The sequence below is a fragment of the Sycon ciliatum genome, chromosome 1 (genome assembly GCF_964019385.1).
Source record: "Sycon ciliatum chromosome 1, ocSycCili1.1, whole genome shotgun sequence".
Taxonomy (NCBI): domain Eukaryota; kingdom Metazoa; phylum Porifera; class Calcarea; order Leucosolenida; family Sycettidae; genus Sycon; species Sycon ciliatum.
Genome location: NC_088643.1, coordinates 21,334,185 through 21,356,132, shown reverse-complemented (window position 1 = coordinate 21,356,132; position 21,948 = coordinate 21,334,185). Strand labels below are relative to the sequence as shown.

The 21,948-nt window shown below is 49.5% G+C and overlaps 3 protein-coding genes across 3 annotated transcripts; 1 reads left to right on the top strand and 2 right to left on the bottom strand.

The window, feature by feature from the left end:
• The first annotated feature begins 48 nt into the window (after nucleotides 1–48).
• LOC135817830 (protein odr-4 homolog) lies at nucleotides 49–5,685 on the top strand. Its single transcript, XM_065331111.1, has 2 exons — nucleotides 49–395; nucleotides 3,562–5,685. The coding sequence occupies exons 1-2, from the start codon at nucleotides 192–194 to the stop codon at nucleotides 4,789–4,791; spliced, it is 1,434 nt and encodes a 477-aa protein (XP_065187183.1). The 5' UTR covers nucleotides 49–191; the 3' UTR covers nucleotides 4,792–5,685.
• Nucleotides 5,686–5,808: 123 nt separating this feature from the next.
• LOC135817820 (uncharacterized) lies at nucleotides 5,809–12,774 on the bottom strand. Its single transcript, XM_065331099.1, has 4 exons — nucleotides 11,918–12,774; nucleotides 9,714–9,972; nucleotides 8,213–8,910; nucleotides 5,809–7,338 (listed from the first exon to the last, which is right to left on the bottom strand). Exons 1-4 carry the CDS (start codon nucleotides 12,273–12,275, stop codon nucleotides 6,335–6,337), a joined length of 2,319 nt encoding a protein of 772 aa, XP_065187171.1. The 5' UTR covers nucleotides 12,276–12,774; the 3' UTR covers nucleotides 5,809–6,334.
• Nucleotides 12,775–14,225: 1,451 nt separating this feature from the next.
• Nucleotides 14,226–19,502, bottom strand: LOC135821610 (uncharacterized). The gene has a single exon (XM_065334636.1). It carries the CDS (start codon nucleotides 19,500–19,502, stop codon nucleotides 14,226–14,228), a length of 5,277 nt encoding a protein of 1,758 aa, XP_065190708.1.
• Between the last annotated feature and the right edge of the window lie 2,446 nt (nucleotides 19,503–21,948).

Sequence of the window (21,948 nt, the reverse complement as noted above, 5' to 3'; positions counted from 1 at the left end):
TTTTTACATGACTCATGCACGATATTTAGCTGAGTCATTACATTTTACACTGTTTTTTTGCTGTTTCAATTTTTTAGCTTCGTACATCATACGTCTTGAGAAATTGAAAATTGTCTTTTCATTGTTTAGCTCTGTTGCATGTTGTGATCTTCCCTATCCTGCGCATCATTACATCGCCTTCGGACTTCAGTATGGGTCGGTCGTTAGTTGCAGAGGAAACGGTCCGCGAGCGAATTCAGGGCCTTTTCGGAACTGTTCGGAGCTCGCAATTGGGCTTAGTCATCGGGCAAAGAGCTGGAACAAAGGACTACATTTCACTTCTTGTGCCCACTCCTGCCGATGGCACGAATGAAGAAGTTCCGTCTGTTGACTGGGCTTTAGAACATGCTACGCAGGTAGGTGTGGTGTAATCTTGGTATTTATCTCGTTGTAACATCCATGCATTTGTACAACATTCAAAAAACCAGGAGATCGAGGAAATCAGGAGTACACATAACCCAGTATTAAAGCTAGTACAGTCTGTATCGGCTATAGAGTGACCGGATATAAGAATATATCGGCTACAGTGATATTGGTACGAAATATCAAAAGCAAAACGTATTTTATCCAGTAAAAATATCACTATAACCAATATTATCGGATGTTATGATATATCGGATATTAGGATGGCAACAAAGAATCAAAACATGCATAACACACTATATTCTTATCGGCTATAGTGATAACTTTAATTTAAAAAAACATGTAGCAATAATATCAAAGGCCCTATTTTTTTTACTTTCTTCACGTTGCTTATTTTTATAGTGATCCATGTACATGTACTAACAGAATTTTGTATGGAAATGCGGGCACTGTCAACTATGCAGTATGCTCATTTGTCAAAACGCCATGCTGGAAGTATTTCCTTGCCTTTCATGTGTCGATCGAAAAAAACTAAAAAACGATCGTATCGCATATAGTGATGCATCGGTTATAGTGATAAAATCACGGAAATCAAAAGGGTACGCTATAGCCGATACAGACTGTACATGTACACGTTGTACAATCATGTACTGTAGAAGACAACCAGTCATCGTAGTAGCGTCATGTTCAAGTGTACAGCGCAGCATAGGTTCTTGCTATGCAGTGAAGTAGAATGATCTTACAGTTACAGGTGCATCACTGTACGATTCACACTCACAGGGTGATATGAAGTGGGACGACCGAAAGGGGCAGTGGTTCGGAGGGGGTCAAAGGAAAACTTCCCCTGAACTTTTTTTGAATTGGCCTCACAAGGGCCGCTAGTGGGTACAATGTAGACTACATGAACTAAGTAACTTGACTGCTCCTAACTTGCGAAACTGGGTCAAGTCGATTCTAGTTATTTGAGGCAAAGGCATTGGCAGCGTCACTCAGGTCTGGTCCATCGCACTGCCTTCCCCACTCTTGTGGTTCAAACCGCACAGCACAGCACTCTGTACACTCACTGACTGGTACAATATTTTCCGGAGTATAAGCCGAACTTTGAACACTCAAAAATTCACCCCAAAAAAAGAGGGGTGCGGCTTATTCTCCAATGATCGTGATGAATAGGGTAGATGTCTGTATTTCGTGGCAAAAAAATGGGGGATGAGGCTTTTACTCCGGAAAATACAGTGCATGTACATGTAGATACTACTTTGGAAGTAAACGTTTGTGTTGAAAGTCTCTTTAGAAGTAGACAGGGAGAAGGAAGTGAAGGTGACAGCTGGCAAGACCAGGTATAGAGTGCATGGCAAGACAGATGCCGGTGGTGAAAGTGAGATGATGGTTTTATTCTCGGCGGCAAGTTTGCCAGCGAAGTGATTGAGCTGTAACTGAGCATGTAAGTGAGAGAAAGTGCATGTAGCAGGGTGAAGTCACGCAGGCACAAGTGTTCAACAAGGCCAGGTAGTTCCGTGCACAGCTTCGTTCATATTCTGACTTAGTCCATCCCCGGGACCCCAGACCCGCACTTGTTTGACTTCAAGGCAGGCCACCGCTGACAGGCACTTGTAAGAGTCTGTAACCAAGAATAATATGCAGCTGTGATCACTTTCTATGGGCCTGATGTGTGGCGCGCTGCCTTCATTACATCATGCAGCCACAACCTGCGCACTGCATAAAATCACACACCACACTCTCCTTGTGATTTGAAACCTACATTCATACGGAACTGGAGTTTATGCGTCTAAAATAGGGCTGAGTCGGGTAGTATTTTCTTCGGGTTCCGGACCGTTCGGGTAGTTTTCCACGGGTAGCACAGGTACCCGATCGGGTAATGTTTCCATGGTAACACCACAATGCACTCCTTCTCTTACACTGGGTAGACATGCGGAGTACATGAATTTGTACACATGCAATGTAGACCTACATGTCATCTGCGACTTCGGGTTTTCGGGTACTATTCTGTACCCGTCTACCCGAAGTCCTCACGGGTAGCCGACTACCCGTGCACACCACTAGTCTAAAACTTGGAGATCAGGCGGATACTCGAATGAATGAAGCAAACAGGACATCCTGGGACGGGAGGCTGTGGGTTGCAGTGCAGGAGTGCCATATTAGTGCCATATTAGTGTTCGCTAATTTCACGAGAAGAGTAACGCGAATTGTGAAATCAAATGTCAACAGTGGGTGTCTGTGTGTGGCCATAGTGCTCCGCGGACATTTGCCCTTGTAAAATCGCTAGTTCTGACAGATCCCAAAAATTTAGTGGCACGAACATTGGGTGGCTTGCAGTATGTGCCATTATTACAAATGCGTGATCACATGAAGGTTTATTGCTTTTTTGGGTAAACTGGACGGACCATCCCTCGGACGAACAGTGGTACGACCGTGCACCCGTCGTACCGTGTGTGACGCCCCGTCCAAGGAAATGGTACGGGTAGACGAAGCGCGAGCCGACATGGGTGTCACTCTCGGGCTACCCGGTACAGTCGCCCTTGGCATTGAAGCTGGGCTAATTTATGCCCACACTGTATGCCGTCCCTGGTCTAATAGCTGTTATTGGGTTTGGGGGGGGGGGGGGGGGGCATGTCTTTCACATATTGCATAGACCTCGAACCCAGCAGAGCAGAGATTCCCAATCCAGCCCAGTGTTGACATGAGCATAATTTTCTGGGTTCTATGGTCTTATGTCACCTCCATGGGTGGAGCACAGTGAACAGTATACGCATACTACAATGGTGTGTCCGTACGCACTGCGTGCAAAGACGTGCGCACACACACACACACACAGAAACAAACACACACTCCGGCACGTAATGGATACAACATGGATACAACATAGTTTCCTGAGGATTTTCTCTGCCTGTCTTTCCGCCTAGTGAATAGTGATGTACTTGCTAGTAATTAGGCAAGAAAAGCAACAAACTTGCCTCTATTTTTTCACTTGGCAAGAGCCATTGCTCTCCTCATCAGTGTAATACAGCTGTATTCGTACACAAACATGAACCACGGATGCTTGAAATTACTTGATCATAGTGAAGACGGAGGAAATGATCAGTATGAACTGCTTCCTGTACATGTGTTTTGGTTTTTCTCTCCTTTGTTTGGTCGGCGAAGGTGGAGCGAATGCTGCCAAGTGGGTTCGAGATCATCGGGCTATTCCTGTATGCTGCACCGAGCACGGCACAGCGCTTGCAGGGCCAGGTGCGCCAGCTGGCGTATGAACTCTGCAACTCGCACTCGCTGGATCGCTCGGTGTGCCAGTGGAGTGCCAAAACTAGCCTAGCCTCGGCGCACTCTGCAAGTGCAGTCATAATTCAGATCTGCTCCTCCACGAAGAAGACCGTTTGCCGCACGCTGGATGTCCAGGACCGGCAGGCAACACTCAAGCCGGCCGAGCTCAAGTATCAGTCGTTTTTGCGTAGCTGGGCGCAGGTGTCCTGTACGTATGCACTGGATGAGACCATCTTCACGGAGGCGTCCGCGCATGGCTCGTCACCATCGGCTCAAGTCCTAAGCAACATGAAACAAGTAACAGCACAGCTTAACAGCGCAGCCGCTGCTGTTGTTTCCGATCGTGGACGGCTGTTTCGCAAGCTGGACGAGCCACTGGTGGCGCGGTCCTCTGGCCGAGGTGCCGCTGTACACTCGCCGACCATTCAGCTAGAGCTGTGGAGTGGCGGCGGTGGTGGTGGTGCGGACGTCGACGATGCCATCGAGGTGCGCAGCTGCTCTGACTGCCTGCGGGTGCGCGGCAACATCTGCGCGCGGTCCTACGTGCACGACAAGGCGACGTTCCGGGAAGCGGTGGACCTGTTGAAGCTGGACGTACTGCGCAGTATCACCACACGGCTACACCTACTGTCGGAGGATGCACAGGATATGAACGAGGACGGTGCAGCACAGGCGTCAGACGGAACGGAGAAAAAGGAAAAGACCGCGACGGCAAAGCCGCGGCAGCAGCAGGTGCTCATCTGTCCCGAGCGCTGTTTTGGTGTCATCGACTCGGCCAGTCCGATTGCAGTGTGTGATTACCTCTTCCCTGGTGAGCTGGTGTCGGCATGCGCTCAGCGTGTTAGTGACATGCTTGGCACCTCACTGAAAGACGACAGTTTTGTGCGACCGGAGTCCATGCCATCTTCGCAAGCGGAAGCGCTGAAGATAATTGGCTCGCGGGCTGCCAGCAAGGACAGGCAATCTGCTGCTGCTGCCGCCACTGGTGGCCAGGGGAGTGCTGATGCAGGCAAAGTTGCACCGCGTGGCTCCTCGTGTACCACCATTGTGGGCGCTGTGTTGGTGGCTGCCATTGCAGGTATCTCTAGTCTAGTACTCTCCTCATACCAATAGTATTTACTACTGCTACTGCTGCTGCTGCTGTCCTGCGTATGCTACTAACTTTCTTTTCTAGTTACTGCCATTCCCCTAGTTGATTATTGCTCTTTGTTTGCACGCCTGTACCGTCACCCGTGGTCCGCTCTGGTCTCAGCGCATCACACTGCCCTTCGAGCAATGCCAGCTGTTATAGTATGCATGCAGTCATATTTATGTACATGTAGCTGGTCTATGTAACTGTTGGCAGTACCATGAACACTGCTGAGTGTTAGCAGGCAAGGACCTGTCAAGCACCTGTCAAGTATGGCAACCAGTGAGTACTAAAGACTTTTTTACATAGTACATGGGTACTGTAAATCAACTAATTTTCGCTGGCGATTTAATTTTGCTGATTTCGCCGCTGGGTAACAACCGGCCAAAGTAAATCGCCGGCCAAAGTTTGTCATAGAGGCAAATGATGCGTGGATGCATGTGAGAGCACCAACTACTGATCGATTTCTTTGTTGAAAACCCTAATCGGCCAAAGTTTAATGACGGCCAAAAGTTTCATTTCGATATCGGCCAAAGTTTCTCACCGGCCAAAAATTGTTGATTTACAGTATTTACTACTCCCTGACGGGATTGTCCTCTTTTCTTTTTCAGTTACGCCCCGAAGCATTCAATGATTTCAGTTTCATATTTTCACAATCCGGTTTTCTGAAATTCGAAAAGAAAACATGAAGCTACAATTCCCTCAAACTGTAAACCCAATAATATTATTATGTTCACAATTTGATGTATAAGGCTGCAAGGTATTGCAAGCGAAGTCTGTACTGGCCAATTATGTGCTACTTGTACTTGTAGCGGCATTGCAGCTTGTCGCGTACTTTCTGCTGTGCGGAGTATAACACTACTGTGTGTGGCAATGGATGGTGAATTGGTGATGCATTGTACTCGGCGAGTGGGACAACACTGTGTACGTGAGGGGTGCAGACATGCAGCTACGCGCAGTATTGGTGCCCTCCGCTGTCATGCACGGCCAAAGGAGATTGATACTGTCTTCAAATAATATTTAAAATTATTTTGAAATTTTGAAAGAGAAAAAAGAACTTGACTGGCACAGCCTGTAGTGTTCATCTTGCCTCTGTTCTTGAAATCTCCACGTCATAGTGAAGAAAGTATGGAATTTAGAATTTACACTCTAATTTACGTCGAAGTAATGTACATGCGGAGGCTCGAGTGTTGGCATGGTAGAAGTCATGACTGCCATGACACTTTCATTGTGCCACTGTGGTACATGCACTTGTGACAGATTCGTGATATTCTGCAAGCGTGTGCGCGCGTGCGCGTGTGTGTGGTTCTGGAGTCACCATATGGCTAGTATCTCGGCAAGAATTGTCATATCTCTTCGGTTCACGAATTATTGCTATTGATCACCGCTAACCCCTAACTTAGCAACAAAATGCATGCAGCCAATTCAAACTATAAAGTGGCTGGAATCAGGAATTACTGCTAAACATTGTTCTGGTGTTGATCGAATCTTCACAACACATGCTTGTCCGTTGAGTACATTGCACTCCTAAACTGCACTGTCCGTGTCAAGTGTGTTTGTAGATGATGCCAGGTCGCCCGGCAGACGACGTGAACCTTGTGCCGACTTGCTGCAGTAGACGTCTATGCCTACCTGCTTGTCGTCGGAGTAGAGAGATGCTGGTGAAACTGACGGTCCTGTGCAGCTACTGTGCCCGGCCTGGGCAGCACTTGATTGTGACAATGGCGAGTCAGTGTGATTGTCCGCCGACGAGTCGAGCACCATGCTATCACTGACCTCGTCTCCGCTGGGAGTGGCAATGGTGACTGTGATTGCTCGTGCCGCGAATCCATCGGGCGACGGGACGTAGCACCGCACGGCCGGCTCATTCAGAGCCTCGGTGGAGGATGCCGCGGCGTATGCCATGTCTCGCTGCTGACGTCTTTGATGACTACATGCTTTGCTGGCGGAGGCAAACACGTGTGCGTCAGCTGTGGGATCGCCATTGCCAGTCAAGAATGCCGTGTCACTATCACTTGCGGGAGAGTTGTCGGGAACCGGCACTCGATCACTGGACACCAGTGATGGCCTGGTCCTTGTTCTGCCAGCAGGCACTGAGACAGTGAGTTTGTTCTCCAGTGGGCGTTCCGGTCCCACGCTCGCCGTGCTGCTTTCGTCTTGTGTCTCGCTGTGCAGCATCTCCACCACCGACGCTCTGCGCTGGCAATCCTTGCTACTTGATTTTCTCCTCACCATGGCACCACCTGGCGGTACGCCGGCCGGAAAGCCTGGCGTGTTCGAGGAGCCCGATGCCGGTGTCCTCGTAGGCGGTCCGCTGTGGCTGTGGAAGGTGACGGCGCGGCCAACCACGCGCACACGCTGCTTCTGACTGCTGCGCCGCGAGCGCTTGAAGCGCGAGCCGCGCTGCAGGTGGCCCTCTGGCGGCGGTGCCAGTGTCTTGGCAGTACATGTAGTTGCTGCCGGTCTTGCATCGTACGTCTTCATGTGTTGCAATGACAGCACGCGCCTTTGCTGTACTTGGCCAGCCGGCGCTGCAGAGACAAAGAGAGAAGGGGGGGGGGGGAGAGAGAAGGGGGGAGAGAGAGAGAGAGAGAGAGAGAGAGAGAGAGAGAGAGAGAGAGAGAGAGAGAGAGAGAGAGAGTGAGAGAGAGGAGAGAGAGAGAGAGAGAGAGAGGAGAGAGAGAGTGAGTGAGAGAGAGAGAGAGTGAGAGTGAGTGAGAGAGAGAGAGAGAGAGAGAGAGAGAGAGAGAGAGAGAGAAAGAGTGTTTGTGTGTGTGTACAGGTGGAAGAATAGAATGAATCAGGTGAACCTAAAACTGGCCTTCGACGAGCCCGATCCGCAACCTCTTCAGAGAAAGAGGTTTTGGCAACTTTTCATCATCGAACACTACTTTGCTACTCAATTTCTTGATATCGCCCTAGACACTGAACCACGCGATGCGAGTTTCCACCACTGGCAGACCCCATAACAAACCCAGGCAAAGTCCCTATTGGAGAGAGAGAGGGGGGGGGGGGGGGGAGGAAGGGTTATTATACTCTTGCAGTGGTGTAAGCTAGCACTCAATAAAGAATACCAGTGCTGCAGACATAGCAACACAGGCTACACAGCATAACAACGTTTGGAGGTTTCAATTGTTATTCCATTCCAATATCGCGTATATCGATTGCCGCGCTCTTTCAATTTTGTTTGACTTTAGTTCCGCATTCCACTGAAGAGCAGAACAAGAAAGTTGATTTTCGAATAAATGAATAAATACTCTAGATGTTACGTTGCATGGTGATGTCTGCAACATTGATGCTGCATTCTGCTGCAATTCTTGTCTCCATAGCGATTGCTCATACAAGTACTTCTGAAGTACTAGTACTCAACAACAGGACAAAAAACTGTACACGGACTTATCTTACCCTCTAGGCCACTTTGGAACGCAGCACCTGGAGAGTCCCGGCCCAGCCTGTCCCTATCGTCATGGCGCCAGGCCCGTGCCATTGCCGGCGACGCCACGAACAGGCTGTCCTCTTCCGTGCTATCGCAGTCGCCAGGGTCGGAATGTATCAGGTCGACGATCTCCACCGCTCCCGTGGCGGGTATGACCCGCGACGAGACTTCCTGCACCTGCCATAGCTCACTCTGCGGTGTTTGGATGACCGGTGAAGCGATCACTGGCATCCGCGGGCAAGATGTTATCGCCTTCTTCCGGCCCTGACCACCCGGCCTACGCATTGCCGCATCCTTACAGGAATTGCCTGTTCTGTTTTCTGTGTCCGAATCAGACGAGCCAGGATCACTCAACAGAAAGCTGCACCTGCCATCACGTTCAACCGAGATCATTGGCAGAGACAGGGAGCGCTCCCGTTTTGCCATTTTCTTCACCGGGGCAGACGCTCTCCGCTGCCCGCCTTCCGAGTGCCGCGATGCCTTGGAGTAGCCGGCTGACTTGCGCTTCATCGCCAGCGCTTGTCTCTGCTTGGCGGCCACCACGGCTGAAATGCTGCGGGCACGCTGGACTTCCAACTCGGCAGCACTGCTCGTGCATGCTTTGGGTGCCAGCGACGGTACAATGCTGACAGCTGGCTGCGTCTCATCTGACGGCTTTCTGCATATGCTGTAAGGAAGATCAGTAGAACAAGCCGTGTGCACCCATACCGGTATGTTTTCAACAGACAGATATGTTCATACCTCAGGATCACGGCAAGCAGAAATTGGGAAATAATGTGTCTTGTACAATAATTGTGCAGTCAGGTACATGTCCATGTACATCATGTGCAAGTCAACCCCTTGTATCTAAATAATTTACTGTCAGTTCTGGAAGCATGGGTCTACAGTGGAGATCAGAGATGCCACACTAGTTTATCGGTATAACTGGAACTAATGCTTGTTGCCCAAGTCTTACGGTAAGTCCTTTCCGGAGACCAGTTTTAGTGACAGATTGAATATAGTCACTCATCTCCAATGGATAAGGGTAAAGACAGTGCAGGGTGCTAATAGTGTGTGTGCTATACTATATACTGTATATGAACACTACACCGATGGAGTATTATCATACCCGCCCTCCACTGTACTTACAATGCGGCGGGTTGTTCAAAGATTGTGTGCCACACAGAACGTGCATCAAAGCATCCTACATCTCATTATGATGATGATCATGAGTGACAATGCACAGAGTCCTATAGCAGTTGCCAAGTTGCTTGCAAGGCTGATTTCACTTTTGATGGGAGCAAAGAACAAACTACTTCATGTGTCTGTGTGCCTGCATGAGGAGGAGGAGGGGGGGGGGGGGGTACGTGTGTGTTTTGTTTTCAACCACATCAAGTGTAACATATTGCACACGAAATTTTAAGGTTGGGGCACACACAATGCATATAGTGCAAATGGCTCCGAAAACATGATTCGTGGCCGGATGCATACCTTGCTTCATCACTGGCCTTGCGACGAGCCCGATCTGCAACCTCTTCAGAGAAGGCCTGCAGGGACAATGCGGAGGTGCGCTCCAACGCGCTGCCGATGCTGCTGTTACTGTTCACGGCCTGTATCTTGGCTTTCAGCAGTGTTGGAGGCTCTGTGGGTAGTGAAACACTGGGCTTTCCATGCCCTGGCTCTTGGTCCTGAAAGATTGCCTGTGCATCCCAGCTGAGATTGGGCGACTTCATGCTTTCTGAAAGGCCATCTTGGCGCAGGTAGCAAGAAGCACAGGACACATTGCCATCGGATCATACAGTACTGTCGGGTAGCGCCGAAGAACTGGGAAGGGGGGGGGGGGGGGGGGTCAGAGTTCTAGCCTACTGAGCCCGTTCTTATTTTTAGCGAACACAGCCGTTTCGTTCTTATTCGACGGTACGGTCTTACATGTACATTTATGCAGAGTTATACGTCTGAGTGTACATTATAGTGTATGTTACGGTTTCTGTCTTGTCTGCAAAAATCCAGCCTATGTAGACCGCTCTTAAAAATTGGTGAAATTCTAGCCTGGCCGTTCTTCGGCACCCGCCAGTGCTGTAGGATCATCCCTCGTAAAAGTTCACAAACGAGTGCCACAAACGAGTGCCTACTAGCTTGTACTGTACTCCCTAGATTAGAGCCCTCTCTTGAATAGTGTCCTGGCCGGGCCCCCTGAGGCCTCCCCGCTTGTGATCAAGCGCACGTGCAATTTTGGTGTTGTTTTGCTAGTGCTCTTGTCCGTTTCACTGGACTGGTGGGCTCAGGATCAAAATTGCAGTTCTAGTTGCACATTTAAACTTTACACTCCGTTCTTCTTTGCCTTCTTTGTTTTATGCTGGATGACGTAAAATGCACCAGCATTGAAAACTATTGCCCTCTCTTGAATATAAATCGACTTTGAGCAAATAGAGCCCGGGGGGGGGGGGGGGGGGGCACTAATCGCGCGATTATGGTATGTCAAGTTAGAGGAAGGGCACTTGTACAAGTACTGTATATGGCATGGGGCTACACGTGGCAATGTACAACTACATTGTAGCTGGCATTGTCTGCAGATACAGTACATGCTTGTATGATCTATGCCTGTCCGCCCGCCACCATCCCATCATGCATTGCATTCTCCAAGCAGTGATAGCATGCAAGAACACAGTGTTTTCCTGGTGCTTGTTCAATGATGTACACATAATTCAGATGCGTGCGCCGGCGCCCTTGAAGGGGGGGGGGGTTCCGGGGGTCCTCCCCCGTGAAAATTTTTCAAAAAATGAAGCAAAATCCTGCATTTTGAGCTAAAAAAAAAAGGGGGTTCCGGGCACCCAGGAACCCATACGGGGCACGCGCCTGCATATGCTGCGCTACATGCAGTTTAGAACTTGGTCAATACATCGGCATGGACTTGAGCGCAGTATTTGGGACCCTAGCGGATGCATACATGTACTGGAACGACTGCACAGCGGTTTTACAGGTGTCTGCTGTATCATTGTTCTTGGGGATCAAACGCCGAGCAGTTTGGATCGATCCACACCAGCCGGCACCACCACCATGACCTATAGTCCTGACTCCAGTGTGCACGATAGACGCATTGTGGACAGCTATAGACTTGGTCTGGCCCATAACACGTGTCTTCTCTTTCCACCTAAACACATATACCACCCGCTAGTTCCATTTCGATGGCATGTTGAATTGTTGATGTAAATACTATGCAAACAGCCGTGCCGGCTCGTGTTCAACGGTTGGAACCAGGTATTGACTATTGTACTACTCCCTGGTCGGAACAGCTGCCGGCTCGCGGGTATGGAGATTTGAAACTTGCAAATAATATTATACTCTACAGATTGTGCACTCGTGATATGCCAGGAGTGTACAGTATTGCTCAATGAAATCCAGTCACATCACTGAAGTACACGTAGACCTAGACCTGCGAACACTGGGCTGGGGAGTGATGCAAGGCGTAGACTTGAGTGACGCGACTGGATTTCATTGAGCAATACTGCAACTAGTTATTGAACATCACCTACTATCTCTTCTGCTTTTCTGCCTATTCTGCAGTTGCATGCGTATAAGCACCTCATTCCCGCTCGTTCCTCATTTTTCCTTTCATTTGGCAAATGCTGGTTTTTATACCTTGTTTAATTACTCAGCGTTATTTGCAATAATAATAATAATACTATTATCTTTACCTTTGCCGTTGGCTTTGTCTGGTAAACCTCCAGCTGGCGACATGTCTCGTGGAATGCCGCTTTGCTGTCCAGACCGCACTCCGATCACCACGGCAACGCTCTTCTCCTGCCGACCTCCGCTGTTCGGTTGGTTCCTCGCCGCCGTGTCTTTCTCAGCCGTGCCTCCGGTCAGCGACACAGCTGCTGTGCTGTTCGCGCCGCCAGGTGGTACTGTCGCAGCCGCAGCTCCCGGCAGCCCGTCCTCCGTCGTCTGCTTTCTGACTTTCATGAAGACGTAGAGAGCCAGTAAGACCAGACCGGACACTCCTAGCACTGCTATGATGACCAGCACGGCTATGATGCCACCAGACACTGCCATGATTACAGATTAGCTTCTCCAAGTCACAGCCACTTGGTCCCTGAATTTCTCACTGCATGCCAGGCATTGGCTGGTCTCAGTGGACTACACCGCCAACAGTACTTACGGGCGGCGTCTGGTGGCTGCCTCCTCGGTTGCACAAGTTGATGATGATGCTATGATTCCCTTCGTTTATCCCCGTCCAAGTGACGTGTCAGCTCGCTCCACTGAAGGTGATAGTCACCCACCTCAGCGCTCTGACAGTCCACCGTGCTGTGTCGGAGTTACCGGTCCAGCAAGGAAAATCCTGTACTGCGCATACTAGTGCCCTACACGAGTCACATCAAGCACATTTCAACTGCACTTCGTCACCCGGCGGCGAGCGATGTCAACCACAACGCGACGAAGCAACCGCGGAGGTGGGCGCTCACTGACGTCTTTCCACGTTCTATCGCAGCCCGTCCGGAGCAAGTAATTGCACACCGACTCGGCGAAGAGAGAGTAGATAAACAATCCCAGGTACGCGTCTTGCTACTGCTGCTACAACTGGCCGAGAGTTGCGCCTCTCTCTGCTCGTTCTCGACCCCGTGTGTCTTGCGCAGCTGCACTCCACTCCATAGTGCAGCTCAACGCAGTGCTGGCTGCATGGCATTGCCATTGCGGCATTGGTCAACCACCTACACTCCGTGTATCCGTCGGCACTGGACGTCGTATCCGCTCGGCTACGCTCCCTGCACGTCTCTTCCTCCTCTTCCGCCAGACGCGCATCTTGGCGGCTGCGCTGCCACAGCGACAATCTGGGCGAGCACGCGACTACTAAAGTAACACGTTAGTTGGCAAAGAGAAAACTCTCATTTTTTTGCTTGGCCCTGGTGCATGTACGTCGTTGCGAATGTCACCTGGTGTTTCTGGCAGTCTAACGAACAAGGACAGGGCTTGGGCTGATTCTGCTTCGATGAGACTCATCAACCAGCCATCGAACGGAGCAATATGATCAGCATGTTACTATTAATACGCACGACCACACAAAGCGACGTTTCTCCGAGCAGGAAGGTATTCCGAAATGATCTACCGGTAGATTTACGCAGTACCGGTGTAGTGCGTTGGAATCTGGTTCAGTTTCCCGCACGACTCACGAGGCCGTATCAGGATGTATGGTAGGCATGTCATAGTCAAAATAACTGAATATTTATTATGTGACCACTGAGCTGGTGACACACTCGTCACACAGTGACCGTGCAACGATTATGTTACTGTATACCGATTCGTTATTCGTAGATCTACTACAGTACTGCATGCAATGCTGTAGCTACGTGTAGTTATTGAACACCAACGCTACTGCAGGGGCTGTTGTGACTAGAGTCTAGACTCTCTTAGTTCCACAACGTTGCAACATAACTAACTTCATAAGGACTGGGATTAATTCTCATTGATTCAGTACTACATGACTTACTCTAATCTCTGATCATCAAGAAGCTAGGTAAAACCATAAAAGCCATCAAAACAAACAAAAGGGCTAATGCTACGTGGACGATAACGTCACACAAACATACACGTGATATTATGTACAACTTCGTGATGTAATCACGACATTCCCACACACAGGTGGAGAGATCAATCACAAAAGACCTGGTGACCAAAGGGAGAAAGATTATAATAGCGCATAAGAACCGCGTATTTAGGTGATTATTATTATTTGGGTATTGTTAATGTTAACTAGGGCAGTCCCCACAGACGCATGTCTCCTGACAGGCTACGCTAATGATGTGACATATCTTGTGAACCAAATTGCGAAGGTACTGAAGAGCAAGGACACATAAGTCATGGAGCCATACTACACCCTAGTGCCAAAGTAGTGAGTGGGAGAGCAAGTTGGCAGAGGAAAAGAAAACTCGAATAAAAAGGGGGGTGAACATAATTATACAGCTTGAGTGGATGATAGCTGATTGAGACAGACACCAGCATGGTGAACTAAACCAAGTCTGCCTCGTGCAAATCCAGGACACGTCCTAAGCCTTCGATAGCAGCTCGTCTTACCGGTCGAGAAGCTGTTGCAGGGACGTGTGCGTCGTTGGTTACAGCGGGAGGCTGTGGTTCATTCGACGAGTGGTCAGCAGGTCGAGCAGACTCACACTCCAACGGATATAGGTGCTGTAGTGAGCGCCGTAGGAGCTTGTTATTGGGCGTCCTCACCGTGGCGGAACGCGTTTCTCCATCACGACTAGCGTGAAGTTCGCTGATGATACCCAGTTTCCACATACCTCTGGGCGCGTCATCCTTGATGAGGCACACATGTCCAATCCTTGGCTTCACGGTAGAATGAGCAACCTGTTTCAACTGCGATTGTTGCCGTTCTCGTAGACTGGTTAGGTATTCAGATCTCCAACAGTTCCAAAACTCATTCAATCGCTTCTGACCTTTCTTCCACGTAGAAAGTAGCAGTTCCGCTGACGACATTGTTGGGGCGAAATCAGGGTCCCCTTCTACATGCCCTTGGGGTAGACTGATTTCGGCTGATAATGATAAGAAGTGGGCAGGTGTCAAGACCGTATAGATCTCATCGCTTACGTACACCAGCGGTCGTGAATTTACTACTGCTTCAACTTCGATGAGAATGGTTGACAGCTCCGTTGTTCCGAGAACTAGTCTGCCAATAGACTTACGGAGGGCTTTCTTCACGATTCCAATCAACCGTTCATAGAACCCGCCCATCCATGGGGAGAGTTGCACAATGCAAATCCATTCGATTCCATGGGAAGCAGCATAATTAAGAGTGTGGTCATCCTTCACAATGGCTTCCCAAGCAAGCTGTAGAGTCGATTTCGAAAGCAGGAATTGCTGAGCGTTGTCAGAGAAGATCTTGCGCGGTACTCCTCTTCTTGCCACAAATCTGCGCAATGCCATCAGGAACTGTTCTGTGGTCATGTCAGCAACAAGCTCGAGGTGGATGGCACGTGTGACCATGCACGTAAATAGGCACACCCATACCTTGTGGGTGAGTCCATGTTCTCTGACTGTCATTGGGCCAAAGTAGTCGACGCCGACGTGTGTGAACGGTTTAGACTCAGCTACGCGCTCTGGAGGGTAGGGTGCCATTTTCGGTAGCGAGTACGGCCGACCATTGAACCTCTTGCATACAACACATTTCTTGAGTACAGTCTTGACGGTTTGTCGTCCTCTGGGGACCCAATAGTCATACCTGACTCGCGATAGGGTATGGTTAGTTCCACTGTGCAGCACCATGCGGTGACAGTCATTGATGATAGCTGTGGTTACTGGATGTGAACGAGGTAGAAGGATGGGATACTTCGCTGAGTATGGTAGGGATGAATTCTCCAATCGACCCTTGCAGCGGATGAGGTTATGTTCATCTAGAAAGAGCGCAAGGTTTTGGACCAGCTTGTTCTTGGCGTTGCTTTTGATAGCCTCAATCTCCGGTGTATAGTGTGTTGCTTGAACATGTTGAATCCACAGATGTTTGGCGCTGTCGATTTCAGCAGCAGACAAATGAGTGCCGCATGTGGTCTGTTGACGGCATCTCTTGACAAACTTGATACCGTATGCTGTTACACGGGCTAGCTTCTCAAACGAAGTATACTTGCTCTCATCTATACTCAGCGGTGATGGCTTGCTGCTGGTCTCGGTTTCCGCAGGACCCTCCGCCGCGAATAGTACTGTGGAAGGAGCATCGATGACGTCTTTGGGCCAGTGTACAGGAGGATCTCGAAGCCATTCTGGACCACACCACCAAGCTGTACTGTCTGTCAGTGTGGCTAGCGATGCTCCACGGGATGGTAGGTCGGCTGGGTTGTCGGCTGTACGGATGTAGTTGAAGCACACACTCTGGTCTGCACGGATTTCCTTCAACCGATTGGCGATGAAGACAGGGTACGATTTCTCAGTATTCTTAATCCAGCCAAGCACGCACTGTGAGTCAGACCACAGGTGGGTAGCTGAGATGTGAACTGTGCCCAGAAGCTCTTTCTTCAGAAATTTGATGATCCTGGCGCCGATGAGTGCTGCTAGGAGCTCTAGACGTGGTATACTTGTAGCCTTGATGGGCGAGACTCGTGTTCGGCTGTAGATCAGGTCAACTGACGAATAGGCATCGTCAACTTGTCTCACACACAGGTACGCGGCTGCACCGTAACCATCTTGAGACGCATCACAGAAGACGTGGAGTTCATAGGTGACCTTGTCGACGTGGATTTTTGGTCCAATGAAGCGAGGAATGGCAACGTCACTTGCGCAGGACAGATCGGACAGGATATCCTTCCATTCATGAACGAGAGCGTCAGGCAGCGGAGAGTCCCAGTCTACATGTAGCTTCCATATACTCTGTACTAGGATCTTCGCACGCATGATGACCGGGGAGAACAGGCCCATCGGATCATAGAATTGGGCTATGCTGCGGAGGACATCTCTTTTGGTAATGACGGAGTACTGGTTTGTGGTTGACTTTGCCGTCGACAGAGTATCGCGATTGGTATCCCATGACATACCCAGTACCTTCATTACATCACAGCTAGACTTGTCTTCAGGAGCTAGAGCATCTCTGAAGTCAGGATCGTTGGTACCCCATTCACGCAAGTTCATGGTGGCACTGGCAAAGGCGTCCTTTGCCTCTCTGTAGTATGCAGTAGCATCCTGGACGCTGCTCTGCCCGGTGACAACGTTGTCAACATAGATACTGCGACGTACATCATCGCATGTCCCTGTCTGTTGCTGTTGGAGATGGTGGTCGACTGTGGCGGCGAGAAGAAACGGGCTAGCGACAATGCCAAATGGAACTCGGCAAAAGCGGTAGATCACTAGGTTGGCTGTGGTGACGGGCTTTGTAGGATCGCGAAGCCATAGGAACCGTGTTACATTGCGATCTGTCATAGATAGACCTAGCTGAAGGAAGGCCTTCTCAACATCGCTGACAATGCCAATGGGGTGTAGCCGAAATCTCACCAGGATACCACACAGATCCGGCAGAAGTATCGGACCTCGGTGCAGGCAGTCGTTCAGGCTGTTGTGTTCTGCGCGAGTTCTGGCGGAAGCATCATATACCACACGAACCTTTGTTGTGGTACTGCTGGGGCGAACAACACAGTGGTGGGGGATGTAGTGAATCGGCCCATCCTGGTGATCAAGGTTCACTTCCTCGATAATGCCATTGGCTAACTGCTCTGTGATGGTACAATGATACTTCTCTAGCACTTGTGGTGTCTGCTGGAGTCGTTTGACTAAGGATTTGAGACGGCCGAAGGCGAGCTCGTAGTTCTCTGGTAGATTAGGTTGTGGAGTATGGCTATCTTTCCATGGCCAAGATACCATATATCGGCCGTTGATCAGTTGCAAGGAGCTGCGAAAGTGTTCCAGGGCAATGTCGTCCGCTGTCTGCGGATCACTGATGTCATCGGTGATACCAATATCTTCAAGTCGCCAGAAACGTTGGAGATCAAATACTGGGTCTGGCAAGGTGGTAGCATCTGTGAGCATTATGTGGCCCGCAGTGTCATCTGTCTCTGTGTCAGTAGGGCCTGCTGGGACAAATCCCAATTTGGAGTTCAGCAAGACCAGGCCATTGTTGAGTTGGATGTGACCGTTACCCATGATGGAGAAGTAGAAATCCGTGCCGATAAGGAGGTCAATTTCTACCTCCTCACGCTTGGTGACAATGGTGTCAGCTAGTTGGATGTTCTTGACTTCAGGGTACTGGTCGATGTCGATTGGGGATTTGACAACAGGACAACAAATCCACGGCATAACATTGGCGGTTACGGGCAAGGCTGATCCATCTCGACATAGGAGGGAAAACTCCACTCTCGGCAGGGTGACCGTTCGCCGGGACGCAGATCCAAAACTAGCGATGGACAACACGTCTTCACCGACAACAGCTGCGTTGACAGAGGCAGCTAACGATTCATGAATAAATGTGCGAGTTGAGCCGGTGTCAAACAACAGTCGGCAGTCTGAGATGTTGCCTTGCCCGGCGACAGTTGCGATGGCGGTTGGGAGATTCACACCTTTGGACTGGACGTGCACCGTAGCGGTAGTATGTTTCTGTGGCCCTTGCTGCTGCTGAGTAGGATAGAAGGTACTTGCGGCAGCTGACACTGGTGATGAGCCAAATTTCTGAGGGCACAGGGCACGGTGATGGGTCAACAGATTGCAGTGATAGCAGGGTCTTCTAGCAGTACAGTCCTTTGCCCAATGTCCCTTCCGTAAGCATACAAAGCAGTGGTCTTGTAGCTGCTGCTGTCTGGTAGAAACCGTGTTGAACGTTGGGCAGGTGTCCGAGAAGTGTTGCAACTTGCAGAAGAAGCATCTCGGAGTGGCGCGCCGCACAGAGCTAACTAACGTGGCTGCCGTGGCCGGAGGTTGGGAGTAGGCAGCATGAGGCTGTGCGGAAACAGGCGGTGGTCGTGGCAGAGTGCTCTCTGGTTTGCTGGCTGTGTCTCCTGCCAGTCGCTCGGCCGATTCACGGACCTCCAGGTAGATTCCCAGCTGTTTCCGCAGCTCATCAACAGTCCAACTCTGATTGTGGGGTTTCTGTGTCTCAAGTTGTACGATGACGCACTTTGGTAACTTGGAAGTGATGACAGGAATCAGCAGTTCCTGTTGCACACTTTGACCTTCCGCTTGCAAACAGCGCAAATTAGCCTCCACCTCGTTGTAAAATCTCCGCAACATGTGAGGTTTATTTGATGGCGCTGGCATTTCGGTAATTGCGCGGTATCGGGCTGCGATGATGGCATCCTTCTTGCCAAAGCGATCCTTCAATAATCCTAACGCCACGGGGTAATTTGAATCGGTGGTGGGAATACCGGCAATAACATCCAGGGCCATGCCTGTCAAATGACTTCTCAAATACGACAGTTTCTGTACGGCAGACAGGCTTTGATTTGTACCGATCGCAGATTGAAACATGTCAATGAACTCAGTGAAATGAAGTATGTCACCATCAAACTTCCTGATTGTGAGCACGGGCAATTTCACAGATCCATGAGCACTCTGTGCAGGCTGTGCCGAGTTGGCCGCCAGCTGGCCAACCGTGCTGGTGTGCTTCCCAATGGCTGACAGCAACTGCTGTGTTTGTTGCTGAGTTGCGGTGTGCATTGTCAGCAGCTGCTGGACGTCAATTCCAGGTGCTTGACTGCTGGTACTGGTGTTCTGGGCACTGGCGCTGGCTGTGGCTCTTTTGGCTTGAGCACTCAGCAGGGACAGATTTTTGAAGTACGACGGTAACGTACTGGCCATATTTTCATACTCTTCTTCATCTTCTTTCTTTTTCTTTTTTTGAGTTGCTCCACTAGCCACGAAATCGTATAACGCAGCGCCGTACTTATCTAGGTCAGCATCCAACTTCGTGAGGGCATCTCTATGCTGTTCACAAAACTGGGTCCGAATCCCGACCCACTGGTCTGCGTCGTCAGATGGACAACTTTCTGAAACTAAACGTTGGCACTTCGTATCGTCATCGTGGACAGTAGAATACAATGCACTAATTTTATTTGCTAAAACTCGGAGACTCCCTGGATACTCGGACATGGTTTCGGCACCAATTTATGTTGTGACTAGAGTCTAGACTCTCTTAGTTCCACAACGTTGCAACATAACTAACTTCATAAGGACTGGGATTAATTCTCATTGATTCAGTACTACATGACTTACTCTAATCTCTGATCATCAAGAAGCTAGGTAAAACCATAAAAGCCATCAAAACAAACAAAAGGGCTAATGCTACGTGGACGATAACGTCACACAAACATACACGTGATATTATGTACAACTTCGTGATGTAATCACGACAGGGGCCGGGGCTGGGAAGCGCGTTCTTTGCTCAACAAAAGACGGAAAGAAGAAAAAGAACACCAAAGGCAAGGCATGGCAAAGGCACTGAAGTCGTGAAGATGAACCTGGCTACAATGTAGGAAAGATTTAAAATGATGTACGACTACAAAATGTACTGCAGCCTGTATAGCCTAGATATATTGCTAGATGGCGAGCTTGCAGCTACGCATCCCACTTCCCGGGCTCTTACTGGTGCGTGAAACCGCTACTGATCTCCCAGAATGAGGGTCAAAATGCAGACACCACCGCAGAGCTAGCGCCAGCAGGTATTGGTATCTGAAAACCATGATACTACATCAAACGAGGTGTACAATCATGTAGATTAGCAATGACTAGTGAGTGACTCCCTGGCTTGTGTTGACTGTAAGCAAAATAAAGAATACAACAACTTCGCAATTCGGCGATGATTTCATGGGAAAGGGTGAATTCCCCGAACACTATCTGTGGTGTAATCTTCTTGCAGGTTTGCCGAATCGAAGGTTCGATGGACTTCTTCAAAGTTCTTGTGCGATCTGGATGGCAGTCAGCCGTGAGTAAGTCAAGTGTCAAGTCAGTCCGGGAAAGAGCGAGCTCCGGTGCGAGGATCCAGGAGCAACCACCTTTCCTATACTACGCATGTAGTACCTATGATGATGATGACCGCCCTGGAAAAGTTCGCGATACGTGTGCATAATGTATTTCTCGCAGTTTGATTCTACTTCGAAGTAGAATCTTCCGAGTTGCTCACTTGCGGCGCAGACGTTCTCCCGAACTCAGTCTACGTCAGTTACTGGCTGGGGAGGAGCTCGCTGTGACTTACGATCAGCTGTGGTGACCACCAGTTCTCTCTGGTCACCACGGCACCCGCGACCCGGTACCCATGCACCGCCAGCACTGCGTGTAGCCGCCTTGCATGCTACTCCGGTGCCGAACGAGGCTCACCGCGAGGAAAGACACTACCACAAGTATGGTGGTAAAAGGTAAAGGTATGGCCTAGTTAGCAGGGCATGGTACATGGTAAGCACCTGTGACAGTGTCAATGCTCTTTGGACATTCTTTCTACAATCACGGTCATTAGAGTTGGTTTCTTCGTCAGCCCATGTATCATCTCTTGACTGGTCCTACCCTCCGTTACCTTTTGAGGCCATTCAATAACAATAGCCGTGATTGATAAAGCACACATGCATGTATAACTAATTACTTTCTAAAACGACTCTAGGCTTCTTCATGCATATCTTCATAAGCACTCAGATCAGTATACATACATTAGTACATACATTAGTAGATCTACTACTAGTACGATGCGTTGCTTCCGTGATCTCAACTCGGTCCCGGAGCGTGATTCGGGAATGCCTTCGTTACGATCAGTGACTTTGCTCTTGTGTAGTCTGTCTCTTCTCCATTTACAGTACTCGCGGACTACGTACTAGTAATCGTAATGGTATGCAAATCTCATGTCATTCTTGTGAAGAACATCAGCGCTGCCATACATAGACCCCTATCCATGAGTGCCGGAAAGTACTAGGTGGCAACTGGTATTAAAGTGCTACACTCAGTACAGTATACACTGGCACGGTGCTCATACATTAACAATCGGTGCTTTCTGAATTCCTCCGATGATATCCAAGAAGATGGAAACAACTAGCTGTCCGGAGATCAGGAGTGCTCTTGTCGAATACATGACGTAGTACTAGTACGACGTACAGGTACTTTTAAGGGCTAAGCAGTGTTGTCGACATACTCGTGATACCCTTCAGGCTTCACTGAATGAGGCTAGCTGAGGATCGTACCATGGAAGACTGGAGGCACTGAGAATGAAACTTACTTCTTGAACTCAGAGCCATCATTGTACATGACAAAATAACTCAGCCGC